Source organism: Rhinolophus sinicus, chromosome 2 (genome assembly GCF_057876585.1).
Source record: "Rhinolophus sinicus isolate RSI-liver-muscle chromosome 2, RSI-T2T, whole genome shotgun sequence".
NCBI classification, from domain to species: Eukaryota; Metazoa; Chordata; class Mammalia; order Chiroptera; family Rhinolophidae; genus Rhinolophus; species Rhinolophus sinicus.
The window spans coordinates 189,236,550-189,259,504 of NC_142502.1; the positions used below are offsets into that span (position 1 = coordinate 189,236,550).

Sequence of the window (22,955 nt, forward strand, 5' to 3'; positions counted from 1 at the left end):
GCTGTGGTTCTGCTGCACGTGGATTGACATGGGCGCAGGGCCTTGCCCTCTGGGGGCTCCTGGCCCTTACAGCAGCGATTCAGCAGCAGCAGCAGTGACAGTACAGGACCCGAGTCCCCGAGAGCTTTGAAAGCAGAGATAAAAGAAGAATGCGTCGCTGGCTATTACAGCGTTTCCCTTCTAAAGACCAGGTTTTCCTTCTTAAAAGCACCTTCCCATCTTTGATAGCTGCTGGGTGTATATTGACTGCTCTGTCGAGATTCACGCACATCCGGGAATCTCAGAGCTTCAGCTTGATTTGCATGTCTCGGTGGGTGTACCTACAGCCCAGCTCGCTCGCTTGCTCGCTCGGTGAGCTCTGTTTACGTTCGGGTTCATCTGCTTCTGAGGATTTGGGCAGTTGCAGGTAACGCCGTATTCCTCCGGCCTGTGAGCACTTTATTCAGCATGCTTTGCAGTTCGTGCATTTCTGGTGTTGGCAGGGGCCTCCCACATGCACGGAACTGTCACTTTCTGGCCTTCAGGGATTGCTAGTGGTTACCTTCTCAGTAAGGGACTTTGGCCCCACCTTCTAAGCATCGATTTTTCCGATTAAGTTATGGAAAGAAAATTTTTAAATCTTTTCAGAAAATCCAAATCAATTTTCTTTTCTTTTGTTTGTTTCAGGTGTACAAAACAACATAGTGATTAGACATCTATATACCTCACAAAATAATAACCCCAAGAAGTCTATTACCCATCTGACACTGCACGTGGTTATTAGAATATTATTGCCTGTATTCCCTATCAAATCAATTTTCCATAAGCTAGAAATTTCATTAAACGTTTTCCCTTTTATATACCAATTTTTAGAAGAACTGTGCTGCTTCAGTACATTTTGCAAAGGAACCTAGTGCGGTTTTCTGTCTGCGTCACATCTGCTCATCCGTAGCTAACAGAGCTGACGTTTCCATCACTAAGTTGCTATTTGCCGGGATCCGATCTGCCCATGGGAACCCCCTGTGGCCTCTGTGGCCTGTGGCGTGTCCCTGTCATGTTCGGGAGTTCCCTTGTCTGCCGGCCCTGGAGAGTCTTCATTCACTAGTTATTCGGGCCACCAAGAATGTCACCACACCCACAGTGTCCATGCGTATGTTTCTCTGGTGGTTGGCCATGAAAGCCCTAGGGGCTGTGCCCCCACCGAGCAACATGGGACCAGACGTGTCTCAGGGACCACACATAGGAGTGCATCCAGGCTTCTAGAATGTGGAGATGAGGCGTGTCTTCTCCAGCTGTCCACCTGTGCTTTCCTGGGCACCGTCACCTCTCGCCTGCATTAAATGCGCTCTGATGATAAGTGCTCACTGCTCCTGCCCCGTGCCTCTGCTGCGAGCCGCGTCCCTGACTCAGTCCACCTGGCGTGTGACGCCGATCGTCCATCCTGAAACGCGATGCTCAGCCCTCCTTTCTGCTTTGACTGAGCCCTTACTCTGCCAGGCACCGAGTCCTCATTCAGAACCGTCAGCTGCTGCCTTGTTACCCAGAGCAGACCCTCCACACTCAGCTGGTCTGAAGGCCCCGCCTGGGCTGGTCCTAGGACAGCCTCACCCCTCCTTTCCTCTGGTTGAATAGACTCTGTCACATCCCAGATTGAACTGCTGGCCATTCTCTCCCCTCCCAGGCCATCAGCCCTGAACGCTCCTTCTCAGGCCGGTCATTGGCTTCCACATGCCCAGGTGTCCCCTGGGGCTTAGGATCCCCTTCTTGATACTCTGTCCTGATGGTGTCCCTTAGCGCAGGCGTCTCTCCTTTCTGTCACACTAGCTCTACCGGGATCTCTCATAGGGCACTTACCAACCCTGGCCTTCTGTTTTGTAGTCATCTGATCGTGTACACGTCCTTGTGTCTGTATCTGATTCAGCTTTGTGTGTGCATGCCCAAACGGAGGCCATGCACACGGACGGCTGTGGTTAGTGGTTGGTCAGCTTATCACTGCATAGCCACAGCCAGAGGCACACAAAGCATCTCTCTCTTCTGGCTCTCTGCGTGTTGTTGGTTGCAGGTGGGCTGATCTGCGTGGGGCGTGTCTGGGCTGAGGTCCAGGCTGCGGGCTGGTCCACCCCTGCAGGACCCCGGCTTCCAGGCCCCGTCGCCCAGCAGCACACACGCACACGCGGTCCTACCAGCTGTGCAAATGCATTCCAAATCTTTGCCTGTTTCACATCTGCTAACATCCATTGGCAAAGCAAGCACTGTAGCCCAGACCAGAGCCAAGAGCAGGAGAGAATGCATCCACCTCCAGTAGGAAAGGCGCAGACATAGGCAGCGGTCAGGACGTGAGGACAAGTGTGCCATTGCCCAAGGTGCCCTTGGTTTGGTTTGGAGTCTGAGGTTGTTTAATGAAAAGAGAAGGGATTATTTTTTGGAAAATAGCAAAGAGAAAATGTAAGCAAAACGCATGTCGCTGTGGCAGGTGCAGTGCCGTGCAGCACAGGTCGAGGGGCCCCCCTCTCCATCGGGTAGGCTCTCTTCTCCCCACCAGTGTGCCGGCCGCCTGCTCCTAGAAGCAGCACTGAGGCTGGGTGGTTGCAGTGGGCTACGGGCAGGTGGTGCCTGTGAGAGATGGGAGGGGCGGAGGCGAGTGGGCAGGGAGAGCTCAGACCCGTGTCGGGAGGACCAAGCGTCAGCCGCCCTGCTGGCGGCCGCCCCTCCCAGCGCCCCGTGTCTGCCGTGCCCAGCCATTAGCTGGGTGAGGGGCCACCACTTCTAAGGGGTGACTCCCCTCAGCCTCCTGCTCACCCAGCCTCGCTTTCTTTTGACTCTGTGCATAGCAGGCAGGCATGCGTTAGGCAGCCGGTGCTGTGGGACAGCCATCTGTTCGCTCCCACGAATCCTGTCCCCCGCTCGCCGCCTCACGGCTCTCGGCCAGCTGGCCTTCCTTGGCCGACACCCTGGCCTGGCTGGTCATTATGATAATTGCTCCCCTTGACTTCTGGCACCGACATGCCACCACCAGGCCACTCATGCTCCAGCCAGCTTGGACTGCGCAGAGAGCCGTCACAAAGCTCCCTGCCAACAAGCCATGCTTTGTGGCAGCTTCCGGAGAGCGGGCTTCCTGGGGCACCTGGTGAGTGAGTACTCAACAGCTAGGGTGTTTTTGAAGTGTGTGTCCTGCGTTACTCTCTCCAGCTGTCCGTGAGTGGCCCGGCCGCTGTGTCTTTCCAGCACTCTGCATTGCTGAGCTTTTAAAATTAATTTTAGCCTTTCCAGTAGGCGTGTGGTTTATCTCATTTAGGTTTTGTTTTGCATTTCTCCAGTACTATTGATGTTGAGCCTCCTTCCCGGTGCTCGCTGACCACTCATGTTTTCTGTGGAGTATCTGATTCAGTCTTCTGTCGTTTAAAAAAATTGGGTTATTTGTCTTGTTACTAAGTTGTAAGAGTTCTTTTTCTTTATATGTTCTGGATACATGCCCTTTGTCAGACACATGGATTATGAATATTTTCTCCCAGTTTTGCTTTATTTTTTAACAGTGTCTTTCCAAGAGCAGAAGTTTTTAATTTTGATGAAGCCCAATGTCTTTTGGTGAATCGAAATTCTTAATTTTAATGTTCTCTCTGTTGTCAGGCTCTCCCTTTGTGATTAGTGTTTTCTCTTCCTGTTTAAGAAATCTTGGCTGATCCGAAGGTTGTGAACATATTCTACTATGTATTCTGGGAAAGATTTGTGTTATTTTATCTTTTATGTTCTGATCTTCAGTCTATCTGGAATTGGTTTTTGAGTATGTTGTGATGTCAGATATAAGTTCATCTTTTCTTATGGAGGTACAGTTCTCCCAGAATCTTTCACTGACAAGACCATCCTTTGTCCATCTAATGCAATGGCATTTTTGCTAAAAATCAGGTTTCCATCTTGCTAAGGTCTGTCTGGGCCCCATTTTCTTCCTCTAGGCTATTTCTCTGCACCAATACTGCAGTGGGCTCAGGTTCATAAGCTGTCCGTTCTTCTTGACTGCCTTAGCTGTCTGGGTGGTTCTCACTGCCATGTAAATTTTAGAATTTCAGAAGCAGGTTGTTGATTTCTACCCAAAAAGCCTGCTGGAGCTTTGATTACGGCTCATGAGCTATGTGCAGGGTGAAGCTCCCAATCCATGAACATGGTATGCCCACCCCTCCATTTCTAGGTCTTTACTTTCTCTCAGCAGTATTCTTTGTTTTGTCACGTACAGGTCTTGCACCTCTATAGTTTTAGAAATTATTGGATATTTGATTTTTTTTAACGTGATTGTTAACATTTTTTCAAATTTCTAATAGTATAGTGTAGATTCTTTCAAATTCTTTGCACACATAATCATTAGCATGTAATGGTATTTTTATTTCTTCTTTTCCTGTTCTCATAGCTCTTTTTTTCCTTGTCATACTGAAGTAGTTAGGACCTCTAGTATAATGTTAACTTGAAGTAGTAATACAAAGCATTCTTGTTTTGTCCCACTTCTCAAGGGGAAAATATTTAATATTTTACCTCCAACTATTGTGTTTGCCCAGTGAACAGGCAGTTACAGGAAAGGAATTATTTTCCTGACACCTGAACAGAATTCTCCAAAGAAGGAATTTGTTCAATGGGGAGTCTGCCCCCAGTGATCTATTCCATATAATAGCTATTTTTACTACCCTGTACCTTCTGTCATTTTGTGCATTTCATTCATTTTGCAGTGCAGCCACAATTTAGTTCCCACCTTATTAGTTCCATCATTTTTCAGATTAGATATTTTTTGGTCATTTAGGAAGATTAATACAATCTGTGCCTCTGTTGAGTGAATGTTTCAGACATTCATTTCTTCTTTTCATCTTACAGTTGCCAAAACTCTCTTTAGTTATTCTTGTATTTTCAGGAGCTTCATTGCCAACCTCATAGTCTCTACAAAAAGACTGTAATGGAAAATTTCAGCAAAAAAATTAATTTCTCACATAGATCAAAAGCATTGTGCACTACCTTTTCATAGTTAAAATGAAGTGTTAGCATTAAGTGTGTGTATGTATGTATATGTATGTGTGTGTGTGTGTGTGTGTGTGTATATATCATGTATGATTCTTTTTGAGCCACAGCTCCATATTCTTTCAGACCCAATGAGGTGTATGAAATGAGCACTGAGATTGGGACCAGAAAGCCTTGGTTGGAATCCTGGCTCTTTTACTTACGACTTGATCCTGGGTGATAACGGCGATGATAGTAACACCTGGAAGCCAGGCATTTTGCTTATTGTGTTCATGGCTGTATTTTCTGGTTGATTAGTTGGTATTTAGATTGAAGGACCATTGTAACTAATAAACGGGACGTTTCGAATGTAATGGAAGGTCCTTTGCTTTTTACTTATTTTTATGCATAGGAAATACTACTTACAGGGTGTTCGTCCTTGTTCTACAGGTTCTTTAGATTCTTGACTTCATATCAGCTGATGATTTAATGTTGAAGCCTGTTTGTGGTTTTATCATCATGTATTAAGGGTCATTTTTAAAAGGAGAAGGTATTTAGCACATATGCAACTTAGAACTAAAAACAAATTTTGGAAGGATTTATATTTGGGAATTTATGATTAAATTTTTATCACATAATGTTGAATCTGATTTTTTTGTCTTATTTGTCTTATTGAAAACTACTCTAGAGGGGCAGAGAGCTAGAACCTGGCATGTACCCTGAAAATAAGTGATCCTAGTCCTTCTTATCTAAGTTTAGTCTCTTTATCCACAACGTGGCTTTTCAAGGGGCTCTAAGAACACGCAGATCCCTGGAGCGTCTTGAAAATCAGGAGCGTTGTCAGGACCGAGACGAAGCTTGTGAGCAGCTGCCAGCAGGAGCTGGTGTCCCCACTGGGCACCAGGCTGCTCTGTGCCGCATGAACTGGGCTGTAAACTCGTGGGCTTCAGCCTGGCACCCCTGCGTCCCCCACGCTCACCACCTTAGTGGCCTGGGCCCAGCAGCACCAATGACACTGTTTCCAGACGGAGTACTTTGAGGGCGCTTGGTACCCGTGTCAGGTGCTCTCCTGAAGCCATGAGCAAAAAGCCACTGCGTGCCCATCTTAGGCAGACCTGAGCTGCGTTTGGGCCCTAAATTGCGCACCCCCACCCCCCAGTACACCTAATTTTGCTCTATTTGTTGGAGATCTGCTGAGGAAGAATAGAAGAAAGTCAATTTGGAGGACATTAATTTTTTCTGAAAGCCAGGAAGACGCAGGCTAAGTGCGAGCTGTGCCTTTCTGCATGCTGAGCCCAGGCCCCTGCCCCGCTCTGCTGCCCGCAGTGTGGAGCAGCTGTGCCCTGGCCCTGGGTGCTGTGGCCGGCCGTGCGCGGTCTGCAGAATGTGGCCGCACGCACGCCCTGCTGACGTGACCCTCTGTGCTCAGCTTCCGACAGCAAAGTCCTGACGTGCGCGGCCGTGTGGAGGATGCCGGAGGACTCGGAGCCGGGCGGCCACGAGTCCCCTGACGACTCGGCGAGCACCGCACACACGCTGGAGCTGCTCTGTCACCTTGACAACACGACCCACGGCAGCATGGCCTGGTAGGTGCTGTATGTCGCCCACGCCCGGGGCAGCGGGAAGGGTAGGCACGCGGAGCCGCGGGGGCCCACGGGCGGGAGCTGCCCTGCACACACTCGAGCTCTCCTGTCCTTGACGAGAGGCTGCAAAGTGCTTGTTTTCTTCTTCTTTTCATCCCTTTGTTTTCTAGATTGGACATATTTGCAGAAGCCCTAGTGCATAGCCAGTGAAAGGGCCATGTCCACTTTCCCTTTTTGTCTCAAATCCATGCTGCCCAGGTCTGAGCCAGAAGGACGACGGGCCGGCACTGCATAGCGCTCACGTGCCACGCTGCCTTTTAACTCGTAAATACAGTTCTATTCCACCGTCCTCGCGTCACTTAGCTTATTTGTTACTTCAGGTTAAGGCTTGTCATTCTGTAGGCGAAACATGGGTGCCCAGTGTGTCTGTCACACTGAACCCCGAGCCCTCCGTGTCTTCATCCTCATATGTGTTATCCCCAGATGTCATGTGCAATCCCAGGGGCTGATTCCTCAGGGCTCCCGTGGGTTATGATGGAGGGTTTGCTGTCCCCACTGTGGTCCCAGGGACCCTCGTCAGGACACTCTCTGCTCTCTGTGAAGCTGTCGAAGCCTCGGCAGATTCCAGGAGCCTTGCCTTCTAGAAGGGACTGGGGAGCATAACGTTGTTATGGGTGTTCACAATTACGAGAGTAATTATTGTCTTAGTTAATACAGTAACACCCGTGTGTGTGTGTGTGTGTGTGAGAGAGAGAGAGAGAGAGTGAGAGAGAGAGAGAGACAGAGAGAGAGAGAGAGAGAGAGAGAGAGAGCTGCCTGCTCTGTGTACTCACTTCTGTCTTAGGTAACTCTACCAATTAAATCCATTGAATCCAGCAGGTATTTAGGAAGCACCTGCTGCACGTCTGCCAGGCCCCAGGGAGGCCAAGGGGACGCGTCGGGGCCCGACCTCCAGGAGTCCTGATCTGGGGGGAGACCACGCTGTAAACATCTAGTAGAGACACAGGGCAGGTGGGGACCTCACTGGGTCATTAGGAACCGTGTGCTGGGGGCCGCTGAGAAGGAGGAATTCATTTTTAGTGGCGGAACTGAAGAGGGATTCGCTTAGGAGGTGACCTGTGGAGCTGGGACTGATTGGTCTGCAGGTGTTTTCTTAGGCTTGTCAGTCTGCCTTCTCACGGAGGTGTCAGGCCCCGTCCTGCAGTCCCAGGAGGCATTGCCTCAGCCGCCCGTGTGCAGAGGGTGTCTCTGCAACGACAGCACTGTGGGAGCTCCAGGTTTCAAACAATAACCACATTTCCCTAACCAATACTTGCATGTGAGAGTGTGAGTGTGTGCATGCGTGTGTGCGCACGTGTGTGTGTTTCTAGAGGTGCCTGGCTCTGGGGGAGCAGGGAGACACTGTAGGCAGCAGTGACTTAGAGGATGTTGGCATGTAAGATGGCATCCATGCGTTTGGCACGTGCGCATGTGGGCTGAACTCAAAGCATGGAACGTGCGTGCTCCAGGACGAGGCGCCGCTGGTCAGCCTGCTCCCCTCCTCCCCGCAGGCTCAGATACTCTGTCAAACTCGCACCAGAGAAGCCTGATGTGAGAGTGTGAGTGTGTGCATGCGTGTGCGCGCACGTGTGTGTGTCCCCATGTGCATCACAGAAACGAATGACAGGGCGAAACGTTGTCTGGATCACACCTGTGGTCACACTGTGTGCGAGAGGAACTTGTTAGGAAGTCATGGTTGATGTCCAAACACGTCCAAGTTTCCTGTGCTCCTGAAATTCACCTGGAATGATATTGTTCTTAACAGGCTGCCATTGTCCAGTGTTTCTTGAATTCCCTGCTGTTATCCGTTACACTATTGTATGTTTTTTGACCTTTTCACTTTGAGGTAACCAGATCCACACACAGATATAGAACAACCCACAGAGATCTATGCGCCCCTCACCCAGCTCTCAGTGGTGACCTTGTGTAACTACTATCCAGTGTCATCATCGGAACGTGGCCCTGATATGACCCCTGACCTTGTCAGACTTCACGTGTTCCGCACGCACTAGTGTGTGCACACTTACTCAGACTTCGCGTGTTCCGCACGCACTAGTGTATGCACACTGAGTTCTGTACCATTGCATCACACGTGTCACTTCCTGTTGCCACCACCATGGTCAAGACGCAGAACCAGGGTCCCTGATGGTACCTTTTAGGCCACAGCTCACTCCTCCCCAGGCCCCAACCTAATCCTTGGCCGCCACGAGTCTGTGCTCCGCCCTATAAACTTGTTTCCAGAACATTCTATGAATGGAACCCTACACAGTGCAACCTTTGACAGTGGCTTTTCCGCTCATCGTTGTTTCCTGCAGGCTCATCCTGGTCGTTGTGACCAGTGGCTTCCCCACCTCCCTTCTGAGGTGTCCACAGTAGGATGGCCCACAGCATGTGTGACTGTCACCTACTGCAGGATGTTGGGGGCCCACTTCCTGGGTATTGTGAATAAAGCTGCTCTGAACACGAATGTGCAGGCTTCCACAGGAACATGTTTTCATCGCTCTTGGCTGTACTTGCTGAGCGTGTGCTTAGTTCTGCAGAAGCTCTGCACTCTTGTGCAGTGTGGCTGTGTCCTGACACTCCCAGCAGTGCGGCGTGAGGGTTTAGTCTCTGCGTCCGTGTCGCACCTGCACGTATCGTGGTAGCATCAGCGTTTGATTCTTAGACAGGGACTTACAGTTTGGGAAATTTGTCTGGTGGCTGCATGTTGATGAAAGATGCTGGTTGGGATCAAACACAAGGTCATCCGTGGTTATTGTTTGCATTTTTGCTTTCCTTTTTGGCTTATAGATTAGCAGTGAGAGCACTTCCAGGCAAGGGACTTCCAGACATGTGCTAAACATTGGTCCGCTGGTGGCTGTGAGGCAGCGTCCCGGCATGCCGTGTGACCCCACTGCCCCATCCGTGATGCTGCGGGCAGAGGCGGGCCAGCTGTCCTCAGGGCCACTCAGCTTCTGCATGTCCTGGAGCAGCCTGGAGCCTAGTGTAGACGGCCCCTGCACGCCCATCTCAGCCCCCCAGCAAGCAGGGTCGGGCAGTGCACAACGGGCACACCCTCCACCACTTTGGCTCCAGTTATGAAACAACGAAGGTGAGGAAAGCAGGTTAGAAAAGGCTGCATGGGGTGTGTTTATTTGAGCACTAATAAGGAGCCCTCCAGAACTCCTGCCAGCAGAGGCAGACGGGGTGCTGGCCCGGGAAGCACCAGGCCGCTCTCTCGTGCTCTCCTGCGCTGACACGCTATAGGGTCACTGGAAAGTCACCTGTTTCTCTAGATCACGTCCTCATTCCTGAAAAGGAGATAACGTGTCACGGTGTGATGATGGCCCCATGGCAGGATCTCTGCAGAAACATGGTACTCACTTTTGTTAGGATACATGCTAATCATAAGGGGACGAAGGGGTTGGTACAATGTCCCCATGGGTCCCGTCTTGGCCAGGTTTTCTCAGTCCTGCGCTGGAGACGTGGGTCCTGAGTGAGCTCAGAGGGGCTCTTCATAGCCTGCAGTGCTTGGCTCCTGTGTCGATTACAGAGCTGTCAGCTTCTCGGCTCAGTGTCACCTCTTCAGAGAGGTCCTCTTGAACCGTTCTCTCTCAAACAATCACTGCTACCCCCCACCCCCATGCCTTTCTGTCATTTTACCCAGTTTTATCTTTCTTACTAGCAGTTATCGTCGTGTGACTTTCCACGCGGTGATCCTGCTGCTGTGTCTTTCTCCATAAACCCATCTCCCCCCAAGGGGCCTCGCAGGTCACAGGCTGCGTCTTCAGCACCAAGGACAGAGCCGGGCACACAGCGGGCACTGGGCGTATTTGAGAAAAGGAACAGGAACAGGTTGTGGCTGTGCTGTGAGTTGGGCCCACTCTGTGGGTTTGCGTGCATCACCCCGCTTGTTTCCCAGAGTGAGCCTGTGCATAGGGCCCGTTGCAGATCAGGCCTGCGGCTCAGCCAGAGTCAGGAGAATGCGTCGGGTTTAGCCCCTCCGCACTGGGGCCACTGGGGTCGCAGCCAGGGGTTCTGACCCCAGAGCACCGCAGATGACCCAGGATTGCCTCCCTGCTGAAGGAGCGAAAAGAGCCACTTGTGCTCACGACACTGTGATTGGGAAGTTGTTTCAGTTGCTGGGAACATAAACACATCTTCATCAGAATAAGTTTGGAGACTGTTCACACATCTTTCTGGTGATAAATGTAAATGAACTGTGTGCTTCGTAGGGGAATTCCTCCCCTTGCAGTGATAAGGGCGCCTTCTTCCCCACTCACTTCCTCCATTCCCTCTTGGTCGGCTGTGCTGAGTGTGTGACGATTGTAGAAGACATGGTGGGCGGGGCTCTCCCTCCAGATCTGTGGCTAATTCACGCCATCCCTGTGGGCGAGTGGTGTGTAAGTGGGGTGATGGCGGGGGGTCTCTGATGTCTTTCCCGCACTGTGCTCGTTAGATTCAGTAGCCTCTGGCATTCACTCAGTGCCACATAGCTTTTTCTTACTGCACCGAATGGTAGCTCACGGCCCTCTCCCCGCTCTGCCTGTCACACTGGAGTGACGGGCACCTGCTGCTCCACCAAGGCAGCCACCTCACCTGCCACATGACCAGTGACGTCATTCAAGTGAAGGCCGTCCTGGGGTGACATCAGTCAGCCGACAGCTGGATGCCTGGGAGTTGGGCTGAGCCGTGGATGCTTTCACCAAAGGTGATGTTTTAACCATTTTCAGTTTATCTCACCCCATCATTCACGCTGTATGTATTAGCTGCCTTAAATTCTTTTTGGAACAAATTGGGATCTAGATAAGTAAGTAAAAATTAGTAAAATTCTACCTTATATACATGGGTGCTGGGCGCTGGGCATGGGCAGCAGGCCCACCCCCCACTCCCAGGTCTCCTGGCACCACACCTGCCCTTGTCCTGTCTACACCAGCATCTTTGGAGCCGATGCTGGGAGGCTTCCGGGAATGTGACAGGTGAGAGCAGGAAGGCGGTGGGGACGCTCCCAGGGGACTGTGCTGTGGTGTCTGTGCCGTGAGGTTGTGAGGGCGTCACTGTCACTACTGGGGCGACGTCTGATTAGCCCTGCACGGCGATCTCACGGTGCTTTCTCTGTGTCCTTTGGATGAGGGAGAGGCTGTCAGCTGTCCGAGGTCCGCACCTTAGCTGTAGCTAATGTCCCTGCTGGCAAGAGGAAGCAAAGCCAACACCATAGACAGTATGGGACGTGCCTGGTGAGGCCCATGTCCCGGTGCTGTAGCAAGAGGCACCATGCGCATCCCCGTGTTTCGTGGGTGACGAAGCTCTCCTTTAAAGGAAAAGTTACTAACATCAGTAACCAGAAGCCCTCCAGGGATGGAAGTGAGATTAATGACAACGGCTGCTGCCCCTCCCAGCCCTGACCGAGTGTGGAGGGTCGTGGGGTGGCTGGTGTCACTGCATCGGACATGCTGCTGTTTCTCTAATGCTATTCCAAATGTTCGTGGCACTTGGACACTGGCCTGCTGACCTCTGCTCCCTGAGCCAACTGTTGGGGGAAAACAGCTCTTCAACGCAGGTGGAGGTAAATAGCTCACTGAGTGTCAGGCAGGCTGAGCATGTGTAAGGACACCTGGGAAAGTGGGCGTATCTGTGAAGCTACTGTTAGAAGGAAGAAAAGGGGCATAAACCATGCTGTGGAGACTGGAGAGGAAGCAAAAGCAAGCGCTGTGGTGTGGGCCCACCAAGTACTCAAGTGTTTGGCCAGAAAAAGCATTTGGGCTCCTCTCTGTTTTTCTCCTTTATAGTGCAGTGTAGCAGAGCAGTGCAGACTGGCTTAGGGGACAGTTACAGCGAGTGCATTCAGAGCTGTCCTGCACGTCTGCAAACTGTCTTGAGGATAACGAAGGAAACATGTTGGGAGCGTTCAGAGACGCGATACTGACGCCGGACATCGGTGAGGAGGAGCTGCCACTGACGCTTGATCAGGTTTTATCGGGTTCATGTCAGTGCCCTTTGGTTTTGCCCCGCCTGGATGCACTTCCGTGTGAGCGTTTGCAAACTGGCACCCAGAACTTGCCGCCTTGGGTGCTTGCTCACGACTGGCGTGTCTGTCGGCTTCCCAGGAGCCCTGAGTGGTGGCCGGCCTCCCCACCTTTATGCAGGAGAAGAGTCTCGCGTTATGGTTGTAGGGTGGCTTGACAGTGCCTTCCCCCTTCGCGTGTGTGTGGTCTCCATTGCAGAATGGGGACTGGTTGTCAGCCTCTCCCTGGCCATATACGAATGTCGTTAAACTTCAGTGTTAGAAAGGGGATGGTGATGAGAAAGTAGTGAAATGCAACGTGCAGGGATTCAGCAAACACTGAGCACACGGGCAGGAAGTGTAGCTCGTCATTTGTACTACAAGAGAATGCAGATCCTGTCTAAGATTTTAGTCGCGTTTCCATTGAATAACGGGCTCAGAGTGCCCGGGGTCTGATAACGGGGGTCACCTTATGAGCCCAGTGGGTGTTTCCCTGGCGGGTCAGGCAGAGACACGCCTGCATGTCTTATGGGGCCATTTAGAAGGCTGGATTTTTTAAGGTTCTATTTGTGATTATTTAAACTTCAGGTTTAAATAGTTAGAGAATTTAAAACCTGAAGGTGTATTCTGTGTGTGACAATTTTAAACTGTAGTCAATTTTTCTTCTACTGTTTAAAAACCGGGTGGGGGAGGGGACAGAAAAAGAAGAGGAGAAGCCAAAACCGCTACTCGGAATTTAGGAGGAATGTTTTATATGAAAATATGTTATGGTGGAAGCTGACTTTGAACTCACCGGCAGACCCAGGGAGAAGGGCGGGTTTACTGAGCCTGCTGCTGTGTCGGGTGCAGTGTTCATGCTCGTCACTCGACTTGCTGTCCTCTCCACGTCTCAGGAGGGACCTGCGCGCACGAGAGTACCACCTGGGCCTGAGCTGAGACGGCCTTGAGAGGAGAGGCCTTTGCACCCTGGACTTGAGGGCTGGTGAGGGGGACCCCGGCTGTGCCCAGGCTCTCTCTGGGACAGACGGGTGGGATGGCGGGGACTCTGGCACAGAGCCATGCTCTGGGAGGGCAGGCACAGCGGTGCCCACCGTCAGCCGCCCACACCTGTTCCGCCTTTGTGATACCTGCTGGCCCCTGCAGCGTTGCCACCAGGGGAGGCTTGGAGGAGCACAGGTACCTGCCGGTCTCGGCAATTCCAGCCTTGAGTGTCCGCACACGGTCACTAAACGGTTCTTTCCATTTCTGCGTTTAGTGTTAGGCGCTGATTTCCACCGAGGCACAGAGCGTGCACCTGGCTGTAGGTACTGATGCCAGCACCCACAAAAATCTGAGAAATACCTTGCCCTCACGTCCAGCCTGTATCTGTCTGTGGCTTTTAGTCCGACTGTAAACAGTCATTTGGTTGATGGAGCTATAAGTTTCTCCCGGTGGGATACGTCAGAACAAACAGACTCTTACTAACTGAATCGTCCAGTGGCAAAACTTAGACTTGTCTGTCCGACGGGGTAGCAGGTGCGTAAACATGATTCTGTCACTAGAGGTGTTCCCTGTGTCACAGCCACTGAGAGCTTCGCACCCACAGATTTGATCAGTGTGCCTCTTTGCTCATGCTGTAAGTCTTAAAGTCTTCCTTTAGTCCTCGTGGCACTTGTGGAAAGCTGTCCTGCGTTCTGGTGTGAATTCGTGAGCAGGAAGAAAATCACCAGATTGCCGAATCTGGATGTTTTAAGAAAGAAATGCATAAGCTGGGAACTCACTTATTACTTTCTTTTTTAATGGGTTTTCGAAAATGTGACTGGTAACCAATGATTTAATCACCAATGACCTAATAGAAGTGGTCCTCTCTCAGGGTTTTCCCGTTTCAGTCAAGCTTGATGAGTTTTCCAGTGCAGATGGAACAAGTGGTCTTGACAGCAGCATTCCTTGTGTATTGAAATCTCTTTTCCAGCCTTTTGTAGCTCTGCCTTCTGCATGTCCTGTGGTGGGTTCCGTCCCCTTGGACTGGTACCACGTGCATCCCCACTTCCCACCTGAGAAGGCTGCGGGGAACAGGTGTGTGGGTGATCTCAGGTTGAAGGACTTTTAGGAATTTCCAATGTCTTTTGAGCTGTCCTCAGCCCAGGTGCCAAAGCCGGAGTGTGAATCCTTCAGTTTTAAATCACTTATCTGAACAAGAAGAGCATGTGTTTTGTCTGATCAGCATGAAACCTGCTAAATGAGAACTGTCATTCCTGCTATTACGGACCTTGTTAGAAGGTTAGATTGTTCATTTGGGTTTATTTACAGAAACAGCCCCTTTCTTGTGTTTTTCTGTCAGTGGTTATGAAGGGTGTGGAACACCTATACAGTGGTGCCTTGGTTTTCGAACGTAACACGTTCCAGAAGACCGTTAGATTTCAGAAATGTTCGAAAACAGCCGACAACGAGGCCTCAGCATCTTGCACTCAGCGGAAGCCGCGTGACATGTTCGACTTCCGAGGCGTGTTCGAAAACCGAAGCATTTACTTCGGGGTTTATGGCGTTAGTAATCCGAAATGTTTATCAATGGAGATGTTCGAAAACCGAGGTGCTACTGTATTAGATACATGGTACTTTGTATATGTAAGTATCACTTATTAACATGATTTTCTGTCTTCCCAAATTCACTGGCAGAGTGATAAAGCAGAAAAGTGGATGATGTTTATGAACAAAGAAATAAACTTAGTCTAGAGTAGTAGGTATGGCAGAAATCCTAGGTTATTTTCTTAGTTTGTAGCACCAGCTTCATGGTGGTGACCCGGATACAATAGGATCTCTCTTTATTGCACTTTGCAGACGAGTACACTCGTTATCCCGAGGTCCGGCCCCCACACTAATGGTCACAGGGGTCATTGCATGTAACCAAACAATGGCTGTTTCCGATGCGTCAGCCATGGGCAGGCCATGGGATGCAGGGTGACAGCGCTGTCTCCACAGTGGGGGGACTCAGCCATCGGCCCCATTTGATGTCCGGCGTTGTGTTCATACCAGTTCTGGCTGAGCACCTCAGAAACGCTTTTCTGGAGGGAGGGTCCGATAATGTTACTCAGGTGCCTGGTTTTACACCTGGAGAAGAACGAGGGCCTGTGCTTGTTTATTGAAGTGTCTACGTGAATGTAAGTCCTGGGACGAAAGGGGGAAGGGCGGGGAGGTGAGGGGACGAAGAGCGGGAAGCCAGGGCGAGGTCACGTGACAGACGGGCAGGCGTGCTGCACGCTGCCATGGACAGGGCCCCAGGAGTGTGACGTGCCGACTGCCCAGCACCGCAGGGCGTGTGGCCACCCCGCTGGGGCCAGGAAGGCGAACTCTCATTTTCTGTGTTTACCGGCAGATCCTCTCAGCCCGTTTCTGGTCTGATGGCAGCTGTTGTTTATTCCCCTTTTTGGGTGCATGTGGGGGGTTGCTTGCTGTTTCTCACAGTGTTTAATAGTGAGCCAGCCCTAGCTCACCTGTAGTGTTGGGTTCAGAGGACACACGTTCTGCCCAGAGCCTCCTCCAGACGTGCCCAGATGCCGGCCCCGTTTCTCAGTGTTAGGGGCTCTCTTGTGACCCTGACGTGGGAAGTGAGGGTGTGAGGCAGCCTGAGGAGCCAGCACGTGTCCCTTCCTTGGGGCCGGTGTGTCGGTTTCTGTGTCTCTTCCTTTTAGGACATGTGCCAACTCTCTCTCAGTCCGCCTTGGTCCCCTGAGCTAGTTTCGGCCGATGCCAGAGGAAACACCCACACGTTTCCTCATCATCCCAGCACGGTCAGTGGCTTTCTCCTTAATCTCGTCGTTTTCTAGGCAAGTGAACGGACTATTAGTGACATAATTAATGTAAGTTTCCCAAGCACCTAGTGCCTCCTCCCTTCTCACTCTGGTTGTCGCTGGGCCATCCACATAAGTGGCAGGGTGAACCCTTACAGCACGTAAGAGGCAGACGTGCTCCCTTTCTCTTTAATTCATATAATTCAGAGATTACAGATTGAAATTGCCTTAGGCATGAATGGCAGGCTCACAAGCGTGCCTTAATTCACGTCCAAATGGGCCAGTTCCTCTGTGAGGAGGAAAGTTCTTCAGTGTAGGAGAACCTTCCTGAGACACCAAGATGCTGTGTGTGACGGCTCGGCTCACGGACGTCTGCGCGTTACGTTCCAAACAAAGGCGTGAGCTACAGCTTCCCTACACACGTGCACGTGCACGTGTGTGTGTGTGTGTGTGTGTGTGTGTGAGACTCAGAACTAGTGCGACAGGCTGTGGAGTAGACCTCAGCGTCTTCCTCACTCACTCGCCCTCATCCGCTTATTTTCAATCTTGGGTTAAAGTTCGTCCTCTGGGTTTGCCTCACCTTTGCCGTGCACCTCCCCCACCCGCCTACCCCCTGGGGTGCCCTCGGGCTGGGGGAGGAGGGCTGCCAGACTCAGCTGTCGTAAAAGCGAACCCCAGCTCAGGGCCATGCCCATGGGCAGCAGCTCTGTACCCTGAGGAGTGTGGCTGCCCGAGGTGCTGTCAGCAGGGCAAGGCTGTGTGTCTGGTGCACTCCTGCAAAAGGCAAACGGTGTGATGACTTTGAAGGAAGTTAAAAATGCGAAAAGTAACCAACACGACCAATGTTAGTGGTCCAAAGCGGTGTCCAGACCTCTTGACTGAACCAACAGGAAGAGATCGTTTTACACCATTACGCCCCCACACACGCAAACATATATGTGCATAACTGAAAGAAAAGCTTCACAGCAACTGCTCACTCTGGGGACGTGCTGGCCGCTGTCATGTCATGGCCCATCCCTCCGTGTGACGGCGCCTCTGTCCTGCTGGGACTCGGGGGCAGCTCGCGTCATCCTGACAGCAGCCCTGAAAGGGACAAGTCCAGCTCCCCGATGAAGGAGAGGCCCCGACAGGTCGCATGTCACTGGGCGGAGCTCCTAGGGACCTGGGCGTCTGATGCTGGGCTCTGAGTGCACCAGGCGAGTGCTCTGACTTCAGGGAGGTGACAGTCTCGCTCCGGGCAGGCGGGCGTGGCCAGCGAGGGACTGCGGTGGGGAGGAGTCACCGTGGAGCAGTCCTTGCCAGCGGAAATGGCCTTGGTGGGAGGGCAGATGGATCTCGTGCTGCATGGCCCCTCCTTGTTGTGTGCACGGCAGGCTTTGTTTGCGGGACCCAGCAGCGCGTGAGTCTTTCCACCACTGTGGCCCTTCACAGAGAGAGGTCCCTGGACGGTCAGGAACGGAGGCATGCTGGACAGAAGGCACTCAAATCCCAAATCTGAATCCTTCTCGTTGAGTGACTGTAAACAGGGTGGATGTGACAGTATTCTGTGTAAACCTGGCAGATGGCAGGTGCTCAAAAATGTTACTGGTGCTGCTTTCATGAGGCCAACTTCCGATGCAAGTGGCACTTGAGCCGAAACTAGATGGCATTTCCATAAAACACCACCTTGTCAAGTTTCTCCGTTTCAACAGCAAAGAGGCCCAGAGATGGGACCAAGCACTGACTGTTGGTGGCTGTGATGTGAGGTGACTGCAGAGTCCGCAGGGAAAAGTAGGTGCTGGGGGGCTGTTTCCACACAAGAGCTGTAAGGAAATAATGAAGCCACAGCCAACTGTGGGTGAGATTGACGTAAAAACAACAAATCAGACAGGCACCCAAACCAAAATTCAACAAGCTTCATTGGTTTGTGTGCAGAGTTTGGGTGTGATTGACAGATGTAAAAAGTCACCACTGTTGCGTTCCCAGGAGGGAGTGCGTGCAGCCGACTTCTGTTGCGTGCATTTGCGTTGAAGGTGAAAGGACATGCAGTTAAAGATGTCCTTGGAGGCAGTCGTGGGGCTGGGATCCAAGCAGGACATGCAGTTGTGGCTTCGCGGGCATGAATGGTGCCATCCCCGGAGGTGGGAGTGGGTGGGTTTTGGAGGGTGAGAATAGAGAGAGAGGATAGCGGGTGGACAGGGAGACTGTACTTCCTTCAGCCCCCCAAGACCGTTAACAAGCAAGGCCTCTTCATAATGAGATCCCTTTGATGCCAAGCAGACCCTCTCAGAGGCGTTCTGACACTGCCAGGCGCCACTGAGTGCACTGATAAACAGTCTTTTTCCCGTTTTATTTTTCATGCATTACAGCATTGCCTAGACGCATGCTAAGATGGAGCAGAATTCTTCCTTCCTTCACTCTTTCTTGCAGCACCTGTTTATTAAGTGCCTCTCATGTGCAGGTCACATCCTGTGCTGGGTGAGTCTGTGCTTGTGCAGGATTTAGTCTCGCCAGGAAACGAGCCGTGAGTGATGAGCAGGGTGCAGTGTGTGCCAGGGGCAGTGAGGCTGCTGCTGGGACAGGACAAGGGCAGCCCTCGTGGGTCGGGACAGCTCGCTGCGGGAAGAGCTGCTTCAGCCCAGCCCGAGGCTATGCCAGGGAGAAAGAGAAGGAGGTGCTCGTTCCGGGAGTCTTCTCTCTACCCTCCTCTCGGGATGAGTCGTTTTACTGGAGTGTCTTGCCGTCCCGGCTCTAGCCCTGGCCTGTGGAGGAGCCGCCCTCCTCACTGAGGTTGGATCATGGATTGTACAGGCCCCCGTGTTCTCGTGTTCAGATCCTGTAGTTCTCTCTGGACCCCTCCCCTCTTGGCCGTGACTTTCGTCCCCACCGACAACTGTGGCATTGCAGAGCCGTGCCCGTTCAGGGAGTTGCCTGGTACTGCTCTAAAAACACACAGCCATCACGACTGCCTTCTAGCAACTCAGCAAGCCTTTTTTGGGCTGTTGGTTTCAGAGGCCACAGCAGCATAAGTCTTACCCGGTGTCTCCAGCGGCCCATCCACGAGGCAGGACACCCAACCAACCCAAAAAGCCAAGTTATTTTTTAAAGGACATCAATATTACATCCTGTATTCTTTAGGCTTTTTTTGACTTCTTTTTGAATTATTATATAATTTCCCTTTTTAGATATAAAAAGTTACTTCTAAAGGCCCTTGAAATTCATTTGATTGTTTCCTCTGATAACATGACTGAGAAGCATAAGGTTTCTCTCAGAAATACGTCCATGGCCTGTACAAGGCCGACGGCAAGTCTGTTGGACCAGAGAGGAAAGGGTGAGTGAGCACAGGTTCCTGAAGGAAACCCGTCCCCCGTCCCCTTCCAGTCCTGGACCAAAATTAGACCAAGGTGACCCATTTCCTCTGTGCCCCGGGGAGAAGGTGCAGCTGCCCATGCTTGTGTCTGAGGAAGACTGTCCTTTGAAGCACACTCCTTCCTCCTAACATCCTGTGGCTGTTTGATTTGCTGTCTGTAGCGAGCGTGTGATGCAGTTTGGATTCTCTCCAACTTTGGAATTGATACTTACGCACTGTGTGTGTCTGCTTCATGCTAAGCACACAGAAATGGGGGCTTAGGCGGTGAGCTGTCGTGGGCACCTGACGTTGACTTGCCACTCCGCGGTCCATGTCACAGATACTCCAGAATGTACCGGGGCCACTGTGGGTGCGGCCCCGACTCTAAATGCTCTAGAAAGTGCCAGGGCCACCACATGTTCCTGACGCCCCAGGTCTTTGGTGTCACCCAGGGAATACAACCTCCTCGTCGCCTGGAAGTGGAGAGAGGGGGTTTCAGCTGGGGGGGCTGTCCCACCTGCTGCAGTGTGTGGGGGGCTGGCCTCTGGTGCCCCTTCTCTGACTGACACTCAGTGTGGGGGACCTGCCGTGAAGCATCTTCCTCCCGCATTGTTCGCATGTGCCCGTCCCCAGGGAGCTGTGCTGTGTCACGGGGTGACTGCGACCCGTGTCTACGGGAGGGCATGATGCAGGTTCACTGCAAGTGTTTTGCGTGGCTTGGCTCAGTTGGGGGTTTTGAATTTCTGACTAAACTTAAAACGTAGTTACCTGAAACCTTAAGGATTTGCCCTGGTGAGTATGTTGAGTTCTCCTAGTCATTGAGGTTTGTTGAAGTCAAACATCATGACTTAAAAAGGAGATGGAAAGTTTTCTGAAACATATTTTGATATTTGCTGCTTTTTAATTAGAGCTCACAGAACATGAAGTTCCACCGAGTTTCCAGACCGTGGTTGCAAACAGCCCCTCACACAGGCCGCAGTGCGGTCTGTAGACTGTTTCACGCTCAGTGCAACACGGCTCCAATGCCTGGAGCCGTCACCTGGGCCCCCTAAGCTCCTCCCGGCCCCCTCCCCACTGCTGCTGTTGTCTGTGTTCACAGCTTGCCCTGTGACCATATTCCTGCTTGCACAGCCCCTCCCCGTCATAATGCACTGGTTTGTTTTCCGTAGACTTACAAGTCAGATAACCAAGTATGTTAGAAGTGTGGGCAGATCGAAGGGTCAAGGACACTTGTGAGGGGGTTCAGAGATGCTGAGATTTACAACGTACATGAGGCTGTGAGCCTCAGTGCGTGGAGTTTATTCAGAGGCCTTCCGAGCCTTTTCTCATTGTGAGGGTGCTGGCTGTTTTCCAGAAGCGAATGTGCTGATGCTCAGCTGAGTGCACTTTGAGACGGCCCCGTTTGTGTGCGGCACCTCCACTGTCACCTGGGAGTCCTCACTCTTCCTTCGGCTTCATGAGCAGGTGTTACTGAGGGGCCATGTTTTCCAGACGCTGCTGTCTCTGGAGAACATGGAAGTGTTCTGGTAGCTCGGTGTACCCTCCAGAAGCCTTGACCCCTCCAATGTCCATGACCTCAAAGAAGGTCCCGTGTTTGGTGCCATTAAAACTGTTCGTGGGAAGGAAGGGGGGCGTCTGTGAGCTGTCAGCTTTGCTTCACTGTTCGGTGCTCCATCTTGGGCATCAAACTGGCTAATTCTTACACTGTGATTTGTTAGTTACATGGAGTCCTGCTTTCGGGGGTTTCCATTCAGAGCTCCACGTGGCTGTGGAGTGAGACCTTCAGGCTGTCATCCTGCTGGCACCATGCTGGGCGGTGACGGGCACCATCCTCATTGCCGTGGCCGGGCAAACTCCTCGTCCGGCTTGTGTGTGTGTGTGTGTTGGGGGTGGGGACGTGCGTAATTATAAGTGAGATCTGCTGAGGCGCTCACTGCCCCTAGTACATAGTGCTGTGGACTCATTCCTTTGCCCCCTCTCCAATTTCATATAGTGCAGCCCTAATCTCCAAGTGTTCAAATGAAGAGGTGGGGCCTTTGGGAGGTGATGAGGGTGGAGCCCCCAGGATGGGACTGGTGCCCTTATCACACAGAAGGAACAACTTCCTCTCTGCTCTCCGCCACGTGGGGACAGGGCGAAAAGGTGGCTGTCAGTGATCCGGGAAGAGGGCCCCCCAGAAGCCGGCCAGGCTGGCACCGCTCTCGGACTTGCAGCCTGCAGACTGCTGCGTAAGCCCCTCAGCCGTGCTGTCGGTTACAGCAGCCAGACTGGGGCAGACAACGTCCAGCAGTAGTGCGTGTCCTCTGCCAGGACAAGGTCAGGCGCTGCCCTTCCGCCTCTCTCCCTTGGCTTTCATTGTCAGTTGTCTGGACTCTATGTAAGTTACCTGTGAAAACAGCCACCATGGGAAGTGTGGGCTTCTGGCTCTCAAGTGTCTTCAAAATTACAATTGGCTGTTCTCTTAAGAGGAGCAGCAGATTTTAGAACCAAACTCTTGGCATCTTCCCAGCTATCTTGCTTTAATTTTGTTTACTGGATAGTATGCATTTTTCATTGTTGTTATTAGGAAAGGTACAGTGAGCTGTTTGATACAGGAGTGATTACCTGTGGTCACAGTGCTATGAACGTTTTGTGCGTTTCTTAAACTGTAAATGAGAGCGCAGTGGTGGTTTTGAATTGTATTGATGTGGTGATTAAAAGTATTAATAGCTCCATTGAGAGTCTTGAGAAGATGGCACGAGGGCGGTGTACCCGAGGACAGTCACAGCGTGTTCTGTTTGAAGAGAAGTAGCAGGGGTCTTTATCGATGGCTTCGGTGGCTGGCGTGTTAGAGTACGTGAAAGGAAATTGTCCTCTTGGAAGCACGTTAAGAATTTCATCAGGAGACAGAGAAATCCACACTTGTGACCAAATGGAGCAATTCTCGGTCTCTTCGTGGTTTACACCAGGGATGGTGTGATTTCTGGTGTTTGTCGGTTACTTAGTTAGGGTGCCTGTGGCTGCAGATAATGGGGAACTTGGGCTCACATTCACTGAAACACAGGAAATGATGACATCACAGCAGGGCGTGACACCATCTGCTCTGCCCTCCCCTCTCCCCAGTGCTTGGCTTCACCCTGGGGCTGCTGAGGACATGGCTACATAGGACGCAGCGTGCCACCCCAAAGCGGCATCTATTCTGTGCCCTTTCCCACCCCGCTGGCCAGAATCAGTCAGCTCTCGGTCCCTGGGAGGGCAGAGCGGCCCGTGTCTGTCAGCTTGCTGCCATAGCACACACCACAGGCTGGGGGCTTACATGGCAG

General features: G+C 51.8%; 1 protein-coding gene across 4 annotated transcripts in view; it reads left to right on the top strand.

Annotated features, from left to right (window-relative positions):
• The window catches only part of EIPR1 (EARP complex and GARP complex interacting protein 1), a 97,146-nt gene that overhangs the window by 58,321 nt on the left and 15,870 nt on the right, over nt 1-22,955 (top strand). For 3 of the 4 annotated variants that reach the window (XM_074331638.2, XM_074331639.2, XM_019752028.3), the window contains one exon: nt 6,383-6,539. In XM_074331638.2, coding sequence (XP_074187739.1) covers nt 6,383-6,539 — 157 coding nt within the window. Of the gene's footprint in view, nt 1-2,642; nt 3,107-6,382; nt 6,540-22,955 lie in introns of those variants that run through there. The other variant, XM_019752025.3, reaches the window with a different exon arrangement.